This window comes from Phaethon lepturus, unplaced genomic scaffold (genome assembly GCF_000687285.1).
Source record: "Phaethon lepturus isolate BGI_N335 unplaced genomic scaffold, ASM68728v1 scaffold19859, whole genome shotgun sequence".
Classification (NCBI taxonomy): domain Eukaryota; kingdom Metazoa; phylum Chordata; class Aves; order Phaethontiformes; family Phaethontidae; genus Phaethon; species Phaethon lepturus.
The window spans coordinates 11,598-25,265 of NW_010561474.1; the positions used below are offsets into that span (position 1 = coordinate 11,598).

General features: G+C 45.4%; 1 protein-coding gene across 1 annotated transcript in view; it reads right to left on the reverse strand.

Moving 5' to 3' along the window:
* Positions 1-13,641, reverse strand: part of BRD8 (bromodomain containing 8) — a 15,786-nt gene extending 2,145 nt beyond the window's left edge. Inside the window, exons 1-19 of the mRNA XM_010294024.1 lie at positions 13,546-13,641; positions 12,796-12,865; positions 11,728-11,777; positions 10,492-10,614; positions 10,267-10,347; positions 9,734-9,798; positions 9,031-9,167; positions 8,381-8,596; positions 6,938-7,082; positions 5,554-5,646; positions 4,851-5,131; positions 3,890-4,345; positions 3,438-3,531; positions 3,180-3,226; positions 2,611-2,825; positions 2,209-2,301; positions 1,940-2,008; positions 1,038-1,215; positions 275-379 (exon numbers count right to left, since the gene is read on the reverse strand). Coding sequence (XP_010292326.1) covers positions 275-379; positions 1,038-1,215; positions 1,940-2,008; positions 2,209-2,301; positions 2,611-2,825; positions 3,180-3,226; positions 3,438-3,531; positions 3,890-4,345; positions 4,851-5,131; positions 5,554-5,646; positions 6,938-7,082; positions 8,381-8,596; positions 9,031-9,167; positions 9,734-9,798; positions 10,267-10,347; positions 10,492-10,614; positions 11,728-11,777; positions 12,796-12,865; positions 13,546-13,568 — 2,541 coding nt within the window. The 5' untranslated portion in view covers positions 13,569-13,641. The remainder of the gene's footprint in view (positions 1-274; positions 380-1,037; positions 1,216-1,939; positions 2,009-2,208; positions 2,302-2,610; positions 2,826-3,179; positions 3,227-3,437; positions 3,532-3,889; positions 4,346-4,850; positions 5,132-5,553; positions 5,647-6,937; positions 7,083-8,380; positions 8,597-9,030; positions 9,168-9,733; positions 9,799-10,266; positions 10,348-10,491; positions 10,615-11,727; positions 11,778-12,795; positions 12,866-13,545) is intronic.
* Between the last annotated feature and the right edge of the window lie 27 nt (positions 13,642-13,668).

Genomic DNA, 13,668 nt, shown 5'->3' on the forward strand with positions numbered 1-13,668 from the left:
CCCTACAGTTTTCATCACCTGTTTTTAAAAACAGGGAATAGAACTATTTGGATTACAGAAAAAACTCATGAGACCTGCCTCTGCGATCATATACAGCTCCAGCGCTGAAATCTAACCAATGAACACATTTAGAGAAAAATTGTTCACATAAAGATGCTGGAGTTATTGCAGTCTAAAAAATATTCTGCCTATCTTTTGTATGGGAACTTCATGCAGTATCTTGGCATTCTTCAAGAGATACCAAGTGCCCTTCCACAGGGTGCAGTATTCTCACCTTCTCCGAAGCATCTTGCTTGCGAGTGGAGTCTCGCCCACGCAGGCTCTTTGCACTGATCCCTGACTCTGATGTTTGCATGATCAGTTGTGTGGCCAGAAATTGCTGCAAGAAAACCACACTCTGTTAAGATTCTCAGGCAAAACAAGCTCAGTTAGTGTGTGTAAGTTAACTATCACAAACCACAGGCTGGGAATGATTGGGTCAGAGCCAGTTTCAGTTCCTTGTCTGCTGCTCAGAATAAGCTCCCCCATTTACCTCAGAAGCCACAAGTCCTGAGGAACTATAAAACCCCAGTTCAAACTCTGTTAGCTCTGCCATCCATGACATTCTACTTCATAAGAAATTTTAAATGGCATATATTCACAGGACAGATTCATGTACACTTTCTACCAGTATAAACAAGCACAACCACCAAAAGAAGCAATCGCATCCCCTGTCATTCACCACTCTTGTTGCTTGTTTCTGTTCCTGAACCACACCCTCGTTCTTGCTGGCCTAAGCATTCCCTGAAGGAAACTAGATTTGAAATTGGTCTGGGCTGAATCTGAAAAACATTTTGCTGTGTTAGTTTTGACTTATCCACAACCTAGTTCACCACAAACGTTTGAGCTATCACAAGAGAGATGCAGGGAAAGATGGGACTACTTCATTCAAAGACACTGTGAGGGAAACTGTGGTCTTAAGATCCAGAAGTCTTTCCCATACCTATGGACCAAGAGAGATGCTCTGGTCCTGCACTGGCCTCAGCTCAGTACTTTACCTGGATCTGCTCCAAGACATCTCGCTGCATCTCCACAGCCATGTGGTACACATCATGGTCAGAGCTGTTGTACATAACTGCATTTTGAAACATCAGCATAATATCACGCTGGAACTCAGCTGTGGTTCGTATCAGTCCATTCTCAATGTTCTTTTTGATGGTAGATAAATCCATTGGCCTATGAAAGAAATGCAGCCAAAATAGCAACAGAAATATTTAACTCTTCCCCCACCCTTGCGAACAGCCCTGGGTCTGTAACATGTCTAGTTAGGCCGTCTATTTAATTTAGCCAGATAGGTTCTCCCCTACACAGATTGTGTTCCCAAGTACCAAGGCCTTGGGTCAGAAGACACAAGCTGTCCAGCAGTTACCATCACTGGTAACAATGTCGTGACAGATCCCTGAGGAGATGCATTTGCCTTCTCCAGGCATCACTGAAGGGGACACTAAGGAGCTAGAGCTGCAGCCACTGAGCTGTTTAGGAGAGATTTCAGGAGCTAGCAGGGGATTCTGGTAATTCTTCCAGAAGAGTCCACTATCTGGGACAGTAAAAAATGCTGATTAAAGAAGACAGGTCTTTGACATTTCAAAGATTAAATACGACCCGTGGATAGAAACTGGGAGAAGCAGATCAGTCACATACCACTTTACTGATAAAAAACGTTCTGTGTAAGCCAGTGTACTTCATTCAAAGACAGGGCTGTGTAAAGACATGTATCTGTTACTGAAAATGACCCTTTTCTTGCAGAAACCTGTTTCTGACTGAATCATGCCAGAAAAAAATAGTTTTCCAAGTCTTGCAATCTGCATGGCAGCCAAAACCGACATCGCTCCTGCCAGAAATCCTTACACAAATATGCAAATATACAGAGTTCTAATGATAGAAGGCTGCTGAGACTCACCTCTGCACAATACTGTGGTAGCCTGGTGCTATATCGTCAGTTACAGGCTGTAGGAAGACATTGGCATACCTGCAGAGAGGATAGTCCACTTAGTGCCTTGTCGTTGCTGGTAAATATTTGTTTCAAGCTCTCATGTTTATTTATCTGCTACCAGTAACAACATGATTCATCATCTCCCAGTACCAAGGCAGATGAGCCCCCGAGATGGGAGAGTGGAAACTTGTCCAAGATTAGTCACTTCTTTCTGCCAGTTCTCAAGGCAAACTCACCTGTGATTAGCTGCTGCTCTCCAAACTAGCATGATGGCTTTCTTCCAGATCTTCTGGGCCTGTATTGCTTCCTGGTCCTCACTGCACACTGAGCTGGGAAGAAAAGAATAGGACTTCCTTCAGGAGCCTGCATACTGCCTCGGAGAAGACACCTTACGTTTTATTTTGCCTTTGACATGCCTATGCTAATCCATGCCAAAGACAGAAAGAAAAATATGGGACCAGGTACTATGGTGCTGTCTGCACACTTGCACTTGTAAGAAAGGAGAACCACACAAATGATCAACAAATTCCCCCTTCATAACCAGTCAGTCAGCAAAACAGAAATGAGAATCCTACGCTCCCTCCACAAAATAGCCTGGGATTTGCACCTGCACGCCTGAGAGCTTCACTGATACTCACAACTGCGAGGAGGCTGGGCTGCTGGGGATGGAGTCGGCTAGCGTGTGAGACTGTAAAGGTGCATTATGCACACTGAAGCCATCATCGCTCTCGCTCACAGGGGGTTCGTTATCCATCTCTGATAGATATCCCTCACCCTGATCTTCTTCTTTGGGTTCCTCCAAACTGGCAGCCTCACTGGCACCATCCTCATCATCCTCTTCACCCTGCCCATCCTGAAACATACAGTTCATGAGCCTGCAGAGCCAGTTACAGCAGCAACTCAGAATCTCCAAAGCAACTATGGTTCAGCAAGCAAAGTGATTTTCTTGCCATGGCTGCTGACAACTGTACAGGCACTTCTACAAAATCCTAGTCACCCTATCCTGCCCTGTCTCCCCCTCGGGCAAACACAGAAACACACATACCTGCCTGAAGCAAGCTCCCCTTTAGCTCCAACTGCAGACTGCCCCCTTCTCAGTGCAGAAAGCTGAGTGCAAGTTTTGCTTTTCAGCAGATGGGAGCCAGGAAGCAGCAGCAGTGAGACGTTACTAATAAACCCAAGATGACTACAACCAATCCAGAATTACCTTCATCTGACTCCTAAACAGGGCTTGGGCCTCCTCCTTCATTGACTCTGTGAAAGGAAAAGAAGCAGAAAGGTTGATTCTCCAAATCAGTCTTTCCTACAAAAGCTCCTGCACCAATGCCTACTGTCCTATAGTAATTACCACTGTTCCTACACATCTTCTTTTCTCCCTCCTCCCCAAAAAGCCTGAACCAGATCACTGACAACTATCCAGCTAATAATGTTGCATGTAAAAGATTTCCTAGCTGAATTAAGTTACCTGACAGCTCAAATTTGTGCTGAACATCAGCCTGTGAGGAGTCTTCACTCACATTTGGGACTTGTGGAGGGGATGAATCATCATCAGGTGGGGTCTGGAGGGAAGAGAAATGCACAAATCTAGATGTTTGTGTCAGCTTACTTCAGTGAAGGTGTGGGCACATCTCACTCACCCTAACCTAACTCAAGGCAATAAAGTTCACTAAGCACCTTCCCAACAGCACTTCTGCACATGGGCGGGGGGGAGATACATAAAGGTACTGCCTAAAACAGAGAGCTTCTCTGCAGATCGAACAGATCAGCAGCATAGCTCCCAAGAAAACAGTCAATCACATTCATTGAAGGGTGACCTTCAACCCAGCAGTCATCCTTCCTCTAAACTTCTCTCCTACCTGCCACAACTGCTCCTCTCTTTCCCCACACCGGTTTCAGACAGCTGCTTTGCTCACATACCTCTGTCTTCACTGTATTGTGCACTGCATCTTCTCCCTTGGCCGATTCTATCTCAATTTCAGAAGACTCTCCTGCTGCTACAGCTGCTCTTTGATCCTCTTCTACCTCTTGACTTCTAAGCTCTGCTGTTTCTGTCACTCTTGCACTTGCTGGTATGGTTTCCTCAGGGACCAGCTGATTCTGCTCCTGCTCTGCAGGTTCTGTCTTTATTTCTGATCCCAGGTCTCCAATGCCTATTAGGTCTCGAATTCCCTTTGCCTCTGGCTCCTCACACTCCAGTCTCTCCTGCTTCACAGTCACAGACACTTGGGGTATCTGGGCCTGCTTCTCGTGCTCCTGATGAATTGAATGTTCCCATGGGCCAGGCAGAGTCTGAGGGTCATCAGTATCTTCACAGAAAGAAGACAGAGCAGCTTCAACAACTGCTGCATCCAGGACTTCAGGGTGGTCATCTACCTTTATTGTCAAAACAAACACAGAGCAGTGCAGGCCAAGGTCAGAAAGAGGGATTTAAAAAAGTTCAGGTTATTTGGTAATGAGACAATTGTGGAAAACCCAGTGTACTGGGTTTATAAAATTGCCTTTCACAGACAGATTCCTATCACTCCCTGCAGAGTCTCCTGTGGAGCTTCAGTTTCAGACATCCAGACTCCTGGAAAGTGTGCTGCCAGCAGCACACTTTGTCTGCCAGAGATGTGACCCAAACCCTACCCAACATGAGGAAGAAAGAGATTTCTTTCTGCACTCTGAAGAGGAGCACCAGGCTAAATGTGGTAGACTAGCAGCAGCAGTGTCATAGCATCATTTCCTATTGATTTGGGTAACCATGGTGAGAATGTGCATTTTGGAATAGCTACATCTTGCTTGTTTAAACTAACTAAATTGGTTAACAGTAATCACTTGAGATTAACCTAACTGGATGTGGAGCAAAAGGCACTGGCACTCCGCTTTGTCTATTTACCTTGTCCTCAATGATGGCTATAATATTTCCAACAGTATCGAAGTCCAACTCTTCCCCTGTGTAGGACACTGCAATATCCATTTTCTCAGCTAAATCCAGGTCTTCTTTCCCATCCATGCAGTGATCTTTGGAAGACCCTGCAGTGCTGCCAGCCCCAGAACCCAGGCACTCTTTCTTGATGGAATCAATGATCATGGATATTTCACTGCTGTCCATGGATACTGTCACAGTATGGGAATCAGCCACTGCCTCCATGGCAACACAGGCTTCTGGCTGGCTCACTGCACAAGGACGAGAGTGACAATCAGAGACCAATCTGGAGAAGTCAAGCCCACATAAACAAATACTGCAGTGGACAAGACCAAGCACCAACCCGCAAGTATCCCAGGTCCACCCACAAGAGCATGGCTTAGAAATATAAAGGACAAATATGGGTTTGCTTTCCCACAGTAGAGAGAAAGTGAGATTCCGGCCCTTGAACCACAGTCCAGCAACATACCCATTAGCACCCCCACCCCCACCCAGCAAATCCTGTTTTAAAACCATCTGTTTTCTTCAGAACTCAGCTGTAACCATCCTTTCAGCGAGGATGGCGAGTCTGAGGTGATAAAAGGCCAGCTGAGAGCATGCTGGGTGCTGATCCCAAGGGAAGTTCTGCTTTCCAGCAGTGCATGACCCATGAGTGCGTAGTTCAGGAACGCACCTGTGGCTATGCTTTCTGGAGCTGTAGCTGGTGGCACAACGGATGGTGCTGACAGCGTGGGCATCATGACAATGGTTGCCTGGGACACAGGCTCTACGGGGGGTGGCAGGAGCTTAGCTGGAGGTTCGCTGGCAACAGCGGAGAAGGAAGCAAGAGGTGAGGTGAACTGTGCAGGACCAGCTTCTAAAAGCCGGGAAAGCGTAGGAGCACCTAACAGAGAGTAGAAGGGAAAAGCACATGAGCAAGAAGCAGCCACCACTGAAGTCCACAAAGCCACCACTGGGCTCTTCACTGTCTGGTGGCTGCTTCTGGGAAAAGACACCGAGAGGTACCTAAAAACAGTCCCAAAAGCTATACAGAGAACCTGCACCAAAAATGCATGACTCCTTTGTATGTGCAGTCTGAGACAGAATCATGCAGACTATGGGACACTGTGTTCAATGTAAGGGCTGGACAGGCTAAGCCACACATGCAGAGAGATGCCCTTCCAAAGGCTCATCCCAATATAATTACGGGAAATCTGAAAAACAGTGCTGAGAGAGCCACACAAGGTAAGCCAAGACAAACAGTCACCACAGGAGCTGGAAGGGAGCAGAGGGGATCTCTTTGCAGGTCTCTCCTAGAGAATTCCTCTTATATCAAAGGTTGCCACTCATCCTAGCTGTAACTTCCAGTCTGAATTTACTGAACTGTCTGGACCAAATTAACAGGTCTTAAAGAACAGATGTGGATAAGAAAAGTCAGATTATTCATATGGAATTATATATGAACAAATGGGATAAGTCCTCAGTTGCAGACAATGTGACTAAACCACTGGTTAGCATGAGCTGAGAAGAAACTTCACCTTCTGACAGGGCCCAACGCAAAGACTCTTGCACTGTCCCTCTCACCACCTGCTCTGTGGAACTTACTCTGGAGCTCAGAGTCCACTGCAATCTAATCCTCAACAGACCTCTAAGCTAAAGCAGAGGTAAGACATGAGTTCTCCAGATTCACAGGGAGCTGCAGTTAAACACATCATGAATGAAATACCATACCAATTTTTCCCCAACTCCCTGTCACCCCTTTCTTTCTACACTGAAATGCCTGGTATTAGCCAGTGTCAAAACCAGAAAACTAGACTGCTCAGACCAGGATTGAATAAAGTCTAATTGTTTCAGTCATTTTAGATCAAGGCACTCTTTTTTTCTGTAAGGATTAGAGTCTTCTTAAAAAAAAAGTAGGGGTGAGAAGGACAGGGGGAATACAGAATAGGAATACAACTCATAAAGCAGCCTCAAAATCACCCAGGCTAGATGTCCTTCATCTCTCTCCAAAGAGAATTCATAGAACAGTCTGAAGGTACATCTGAAGGGAGAACTGTATAGGGAGAGTCCTGAGTTACCTGAAGCAGCAGGAGATGCAGGGACAGCACCAGGTGCCGACTGCATTTCCCCACTGTGCAGCACTGGAAGGACGCTTCCTACCTCCAGCAGGACTCCTGAGCTGTTCATGTGACCAGAAGCCACTGCCATTTCATTTTCACCGACCTGCCAAAGGAGGACACAACTGAAGTTCTTGGAGATACCGTGACATCAGTGATTCTCTGCCAGATATGCACCTCCATGAATATGTCCATCATCATTTGCTGTCTCAGCACTTCTTCTGCACTTTTTGTCCAGTCTAGTCCCTGTCTGAGGCCTGTTTATGCAAGTGCATCACATGACAGGCTGAAACCAGTCATTGTTCTTCAGCTGCGATACAGCTGCAGTGCCACCTTCCTTTGAAGTTAGGCCAAATACATAATTTTCCCTACCTTAGTTCCCCTGTTCAAGGATCTCACAATCCTTTACAGATACCAGTCTCTCTACCCCCCGAGTTGGCATGGAATTATCCCTTATTTTGAGTTGAGGGAAACTGAAGCACCAAGATGGAAAGTAACCCTATCAAGGTCACACAGTAAATCTATGACAGACCTTGAAGCAGACTTAAAACAGTCTTGACGATACAAAGAAAACCCAGTCTTCTGCAGCCATTATCTTTCTTTGCTCCACCCTATGTTACATTGCACCCCGCAAACATAGAACTCATGGAACATTTACCCCAAGCTAACAAAGAGAAAAGACCCCAAATCTGACTATTAAAAAAAAAAGAAAGTCAACAGCAATACACCTATTCCATCACACAAGCACTAACACAGGGAATTCATGCCATGGGCAGGCTGACAGCTGCTATTTTCAGATGGGGCTCTGAACAGTGTCAGCAATGGTCACCCTCCTAAGACTTCCACAGTCACCAGCACCAGAAGGATCAAAATGCCTTGTCACCACAGTGATTTTAACAACTGTCTACAACTATGAGAAGACTGAAGCACTGCAATATTGGCCATAAACACCATTAAAGCACTCTCTACTCCTATGCTAAGACTCATTACAAATATTGAAACTCAACTTCCTGCCAAGGTGTAAAGAACTGTGAACCCAAAGTAGAAATCACCAAGAACACCTCCATGGAGACTGAGCAGGATAATGCTGACTAACACACCCCCTCCCCCGGGGAGAACAACTTCCTCTAGCAAAACCTGCAACTCCAACTCCTTATGACTGAGGGAAGATAGCCAGTCCTATGTGCTGAACAATCCCTGCAGTCCTGCACCCACAGTACTGCCAGGAAACAGTCCCACCTCTGTGGCTCACAGGGGTAATTATATCTCTCAGATATCACTTCTGTTGGGACTTCCACAAAACCTGTATGTTTTTAAAAAGCATTTGCAGCTCCCCCTTTTTCAGCGGGAGAGTCTGGAGCAAATTGTTTGTGTGCTTGCATATATGAGCAGAGAGCTCCATACCAGCCTGGGGCTTGTGGGCAGGAGACTGCCCTTCTTCAGCAGCTCTGAGAGCAGAGGGGAAGGAGGCGGAGTTGCTTTTTGTCCTAGCATCTTTTTCTGGGGTGAATCATCAGTGACTGGGGTCATGGGGGCATCCAGGGGAGCAGAGCCTGGAGGGGTGTCAGGGATTCCAATGAAGGAGGCAACTGGGGTGCTGGGCAATGTCCCTGGAGTGACCTGAGAAAGAGAAAAACCACACTGTTCAAAGCCACACTCCACCACACGGACTAGCCCCACTTGCTCCTTCCCCCAAGAGCATTGATCCAGCACACCACAGACACCTACTCCATTCACTCGCTACACCTACTCCAGGCATATGCTTTTGCCCTTTCCCTGCCCTCTAGTGCCACTTCCCAGGCACACACAGAAGACTGCCTGGCCAACCCACTGATGCCCCTACACAGCCTTTGATCCAGGCACCTGATCATCACAGACATGAAAGAGGACACATATCTTGAGCAGCACTGTACATCAACCACACTGCAGCACTACCACAGCGGAACGTCTGCAAAACGAGGCAAGGGCTTCTCCCCAGGCTCCTGTTCCATGGTGGATGCAGAGCCCCATGTCCTAAGCTGATCTTTCCCTCTTACCGTGAGAAGGATCCTTACCCCTGGACTGGCCTCATCCACAGCGGGCTGAGACAGATCTCCCAGAGCATAGTCTCCCCCTGGGGAGGTTGAGCCTGCAGGGGAGCGAACCATCACACCTGTTAATCGTCGTGGCGGATTCTTAATGGCCTGACGAGCTGGAAGAGAACAGGAAAAAGAAGTGAGATTCCATGACTCCATGTTGGACAGGCCCTGACAGTTACCTCTGACTTTATCCTAAAGAACCCTAAGAAAACAATTTATATTGTAGGAATTTCTTGCACCAGACTAGGCTCAGCTCACAAAGAATACCAGCATTGGGTAATGCACTTGGGTATTCACCACCTCCCACCATTGACAGGTTAGTTCAGCGAATTGCCCCAAGAATTATAAATGAATTAAACATTCAGAACAAATCTCTCTTCCTTTTATCTTCAGACAATAGTAAAACTAGAGGGAAAACTAAAGGGGTGAAAAGCCTGACTTTCTAACAGAGACCTCCTTGCTAATCCTACTTCCTCTTAGACACACCTTTTTTTACAGAATTTGTTCCTTTCTCAGACATGTCTGCTTTTTGCTGGAAAGAGAATATAGCCTTTCTCTCCAACTCTAGGGTCAAGGAATTCCTCCTCAACAGGTCTTAACAAGACTTATTTCCCAAATGTTCTTAGGAATATATGCATCTCCCTCTGAGGAGAAGTAAGGAAGCTCATTTCTAGCTTACCCTGATAAGCAGCATCTGTAGCCTTCCTCTTGACTTCTGCCTCTTCCTCCTCCATTTTTTTCTTTCTGTATACAGAACCAACACCTACTGTCACAGAGTGCCCCACTAGTTCTCCTTAGTTCCTCCTCTGCAATCAGCTTAGTGACACCCACCCCATTATCTCCAAACAACAATGACCTGCCTCTGTGCACTCAAGCTCAAATCCTCTGAGGGAAGCAGAGTCAGAGGCCAGTCAGAGAACGACACACTTGGCAGGAAATTTCACTTCCAGCTCATTATCAAACCAGAGGAGGCAAGTATGATGTTGCAAGCCACCACCACTCCCTTTACTGAGAAACTCCAAATGATGTTTCACACAAGCTCATGGCCCCCAATCAAAACCAGGTCCACCCTCAGAGGCCAAAGTGTCTGCCTAGCTGCCCCATTCCTCTTAACCCGAAGTATGTGGAGCAAGAGATGCCTGACAAACACACAGTGTCAGGGAACTACAATCTCAGAAGCAAGCATGACATGGAAATAATTAAATAACCCACATCATAATCTCATTGCACAGCTCCTCCAGTCTGTTATCCATGTGTCCGGCCTGGATCAGCTCTGCATCCTTCTTGAGTTGCCTGTAATCAGAACATCTTTTTACTTACTTATCACTGAACAATACTCCCTAAGAGGCATTTTCACCGCAAGCATCATCCCACTTAGGCCACTTTTTCAAGACAAGACTCTCAGGTGCACCACAGCTTCATCCCTCTGTCACATACCTGTATTTCTCCTGTGTTTCTTTAATCATTTTCTTCAGCTCCTCAACTCGTTCTGCAGTCAGTTTCCGCACAATAACATCTTCCACAGTTTCTACAACTTCCCCCTTCTCACCACGCTTCCTCCTATAGGAGAAAAAACAAAACAGTTCAGGCATGAAACACAGAAAATCCCATTTCTCCTTTCATCAGTCACTGCTGTCTGTCATTCCTGACACACACACATGCACAAAAAACCCCAAACAACAAACAACCTCCTCTTCCAATTTCCCTTAAATAGTATTGCACAGCACAATGTTCCAACAATCTTTTCTGAAAAGTTTATGTAATTCTTAAATGTGTCCAGTGTTGAAGACTTCAGGAGTAGATCAAAGATGCAAGCCCACTGCAAATTCTCAACCTGAAAAAAATCATTCAACTTCAGAGAAGCTTCTTACTACCCATGAAGAAACATCTATTTTTTTTCCTCAATAACGCCACTAAGTCCTTTGTCTTTGCAACTCTAGTGCTGAAGATCATTCAGCACTATCACATATACTATTTTTAAACATCCTGCCTTTAATTTAATTTGATGTGAAGCCCCAAAACAAAATGCCTGGAGTTAGAAGTGACAAATATCTGAGACCACAAAGCTGTAGTGATAGCACTGAGAAGAAAACTGTAAGAAACCACTGCAAAATAGAGACAAATACAAAACGTTTCCCCTTCTCACTTCTGCTGTTTTTTCTACCCCATCTGAATGATGATTTTATGTGTAAAGCTGCTGATCTGTAAGACTAGTATCTAGTGTTTTATTCCAGCCAAATGTATGTTTCTTTTTGCTGCATTAAGTCCCCAAATGCACACTGCAACTCTTAAAAATGGAGCTGTGGCAAAAGGTCACAATTACCCTGCCAAGTACTGGCACTGTACTAATAGTAGGGGCATGTGGAAGACACTAACAAGTACACAGTGACCAGTTTTAGAACCGTGTAATACTAAAATACTTCAGTCTTATGAAAAAAGACGACAAGATAAGGAGATATGGGAAGCATGTTCTAAGAAATACCTTGGGCTTGCCAATTTCCCCCATCTGCCATACCCCAATCTTACTGTGCACCCAAGCCAGCTATCACAACTCCATTTCCTCATTCCTGTACATTCCTTTTGGGAGAAGCACTACCAAGGGCTTTGCTGTAAGAACTGACAATCCCACCCAAAATTGCTGCAGACTGTGCTCGCTTCAGACTTTGCACTCACTTAGGGGTCTCCGTAGTCTCCAAGAGCTCTGAATATTGAGATGCGCAGTGCTAAAAAGAAACAAAGTAAGTCAGAGGATGCTGAATAGTCAGCATCAGCAAACATCTACCAACAAAGCCTACAGGGCACTTACTCCTGCTTCAGATGTCTAACACTTTATGAACATACCTGACAGTCTTCTCCAGAGTTTCCCCCATGGCTATAATTTAGTGTAGCTCAAAGCGAGGAAGCATATTTACTCTTTTACTCTAGCATTGCCCAGGCCGATCTTCAAAACAAAACTAAAGAACAGACACTCCCAACTAACAACTTAGAAATCAAAACAAGAAAGCATGATTAGGGAAACTGTAGCTGTAATGTTTATGTCTGTGAACATGAACCAAAAATATTTCAATGGAGAAGACAAAATAATATTATATCAAGGCCAGTTTCATAGCTTAACAGAAACAGTACGCAGCACAAAAACCTCAACTTCTCCCTCGATCCTCTTAATATCTTTTTGTCTCTTATACAACAAAAGTCCCAGGTGCTTGCCCAAGCAGCAGGACACACCAAAATACACAGGCATCCACAAATACCTGGGGCAAGGAATTCCACAGCTTAATTATATCCCTGGTGAAGAACAATCTCTTTAGGTTTGCTTTGTACCTGCCTCCTGTTAGTCTTACTTAATAGCCCATAAATCTTGTATTGGACAAAGCACTGAACAATTAATCCTTATTCATCCTCAACATGCCACTTCTGATTGTGCACGCATCTGTCATATTCCTGATACTCATCTCTTTTCTATGTTAAGGGTTCTACCCTACTTAGCCGCCCCTTATAAGGAAGCTATTTCATGTCTTTGGTCATCCTTGTCTTTTCCTTAACTTTATCCAACTGTACTGTATGCTCAAATTTGATTTCAGAAACAAGAAAAAGCATTTAATCTGATTTAAAGAAAATGGATTTCTTTAAAAATTAATTTTGTTATCTTTTTTAAAATAAGAAATACATTCTTTTAGGCAGCTGTCTTACATATCCCATGCAGAACTCATTTTTTCCAAGACTCAAATGTCAGTATCTTACCTTTTGGGAAAACCAGTCAGGTGGGCGTCCTGGCTCTGCAAAAGGTTTGATAGCTCTGCTGACTGAGACCCTACAGGACAGAAATAGCGAGTCACCGTCAGCTTACTTTCTTCCCCAACCAACATGCAGAGGAAAGATGCTGACCTGTCTTGACATTCATCACTGAATAGCCCCATAAATACAATGAATTTACCGAGAAGTTATTATGTCTCTGAATTATTCAAGCACAGCCCTTGGACTCAAAAGTATTTGCCTACTCCTAATAACAGCTTTACTCCCTTGCTTTGAAAAGCAAGCTTCTAGCTTGTGATGACCCCATTACATTTCCACAAAAACCTTACTTTGGTAAGGGGACAAAGGCAGCAAAACAGAGCTACAAGTTCAGAAGCAGTGCATGGCAATCTGTTATCAAAATCCTTCTTGACCACAACTCACTTTTTCCAGTTTATGAACATGTCACTCTTTGTTCTGATTAACACACTTTTGGTTTTTACACAGTAGTTATGAAAGAAGTGAAAAGACTGCCAAGGTACACCTCTCATACCTCCATCTTTAATAGCCCCCTCTTTGTTGTGAACAGAAAGTACAGAGAAAGTGGAAGTGTGTAGTGCTAGCTACGAACCGGCACGGTGAACTATCATACACCGGTACAGCACACAACCCGTGGTCTGCCCCGGGAGCCCGGTGCCTGCACACACCCGAAGGCAGACGGGCGCGGGGCCACGGCCGTCGTCGCGCCCCGCTCCTTACCAGTTCTGGTCCCCGCTCCGCATGACGGACGAGGCCAGGCAGAGCTTCTCGCGGATGGACCACGGCTCCGTGGGGCCGGCGCTCAGCAGCTTGTGCTCTGCCGGGAGAGGCGAAGGAGTGCAC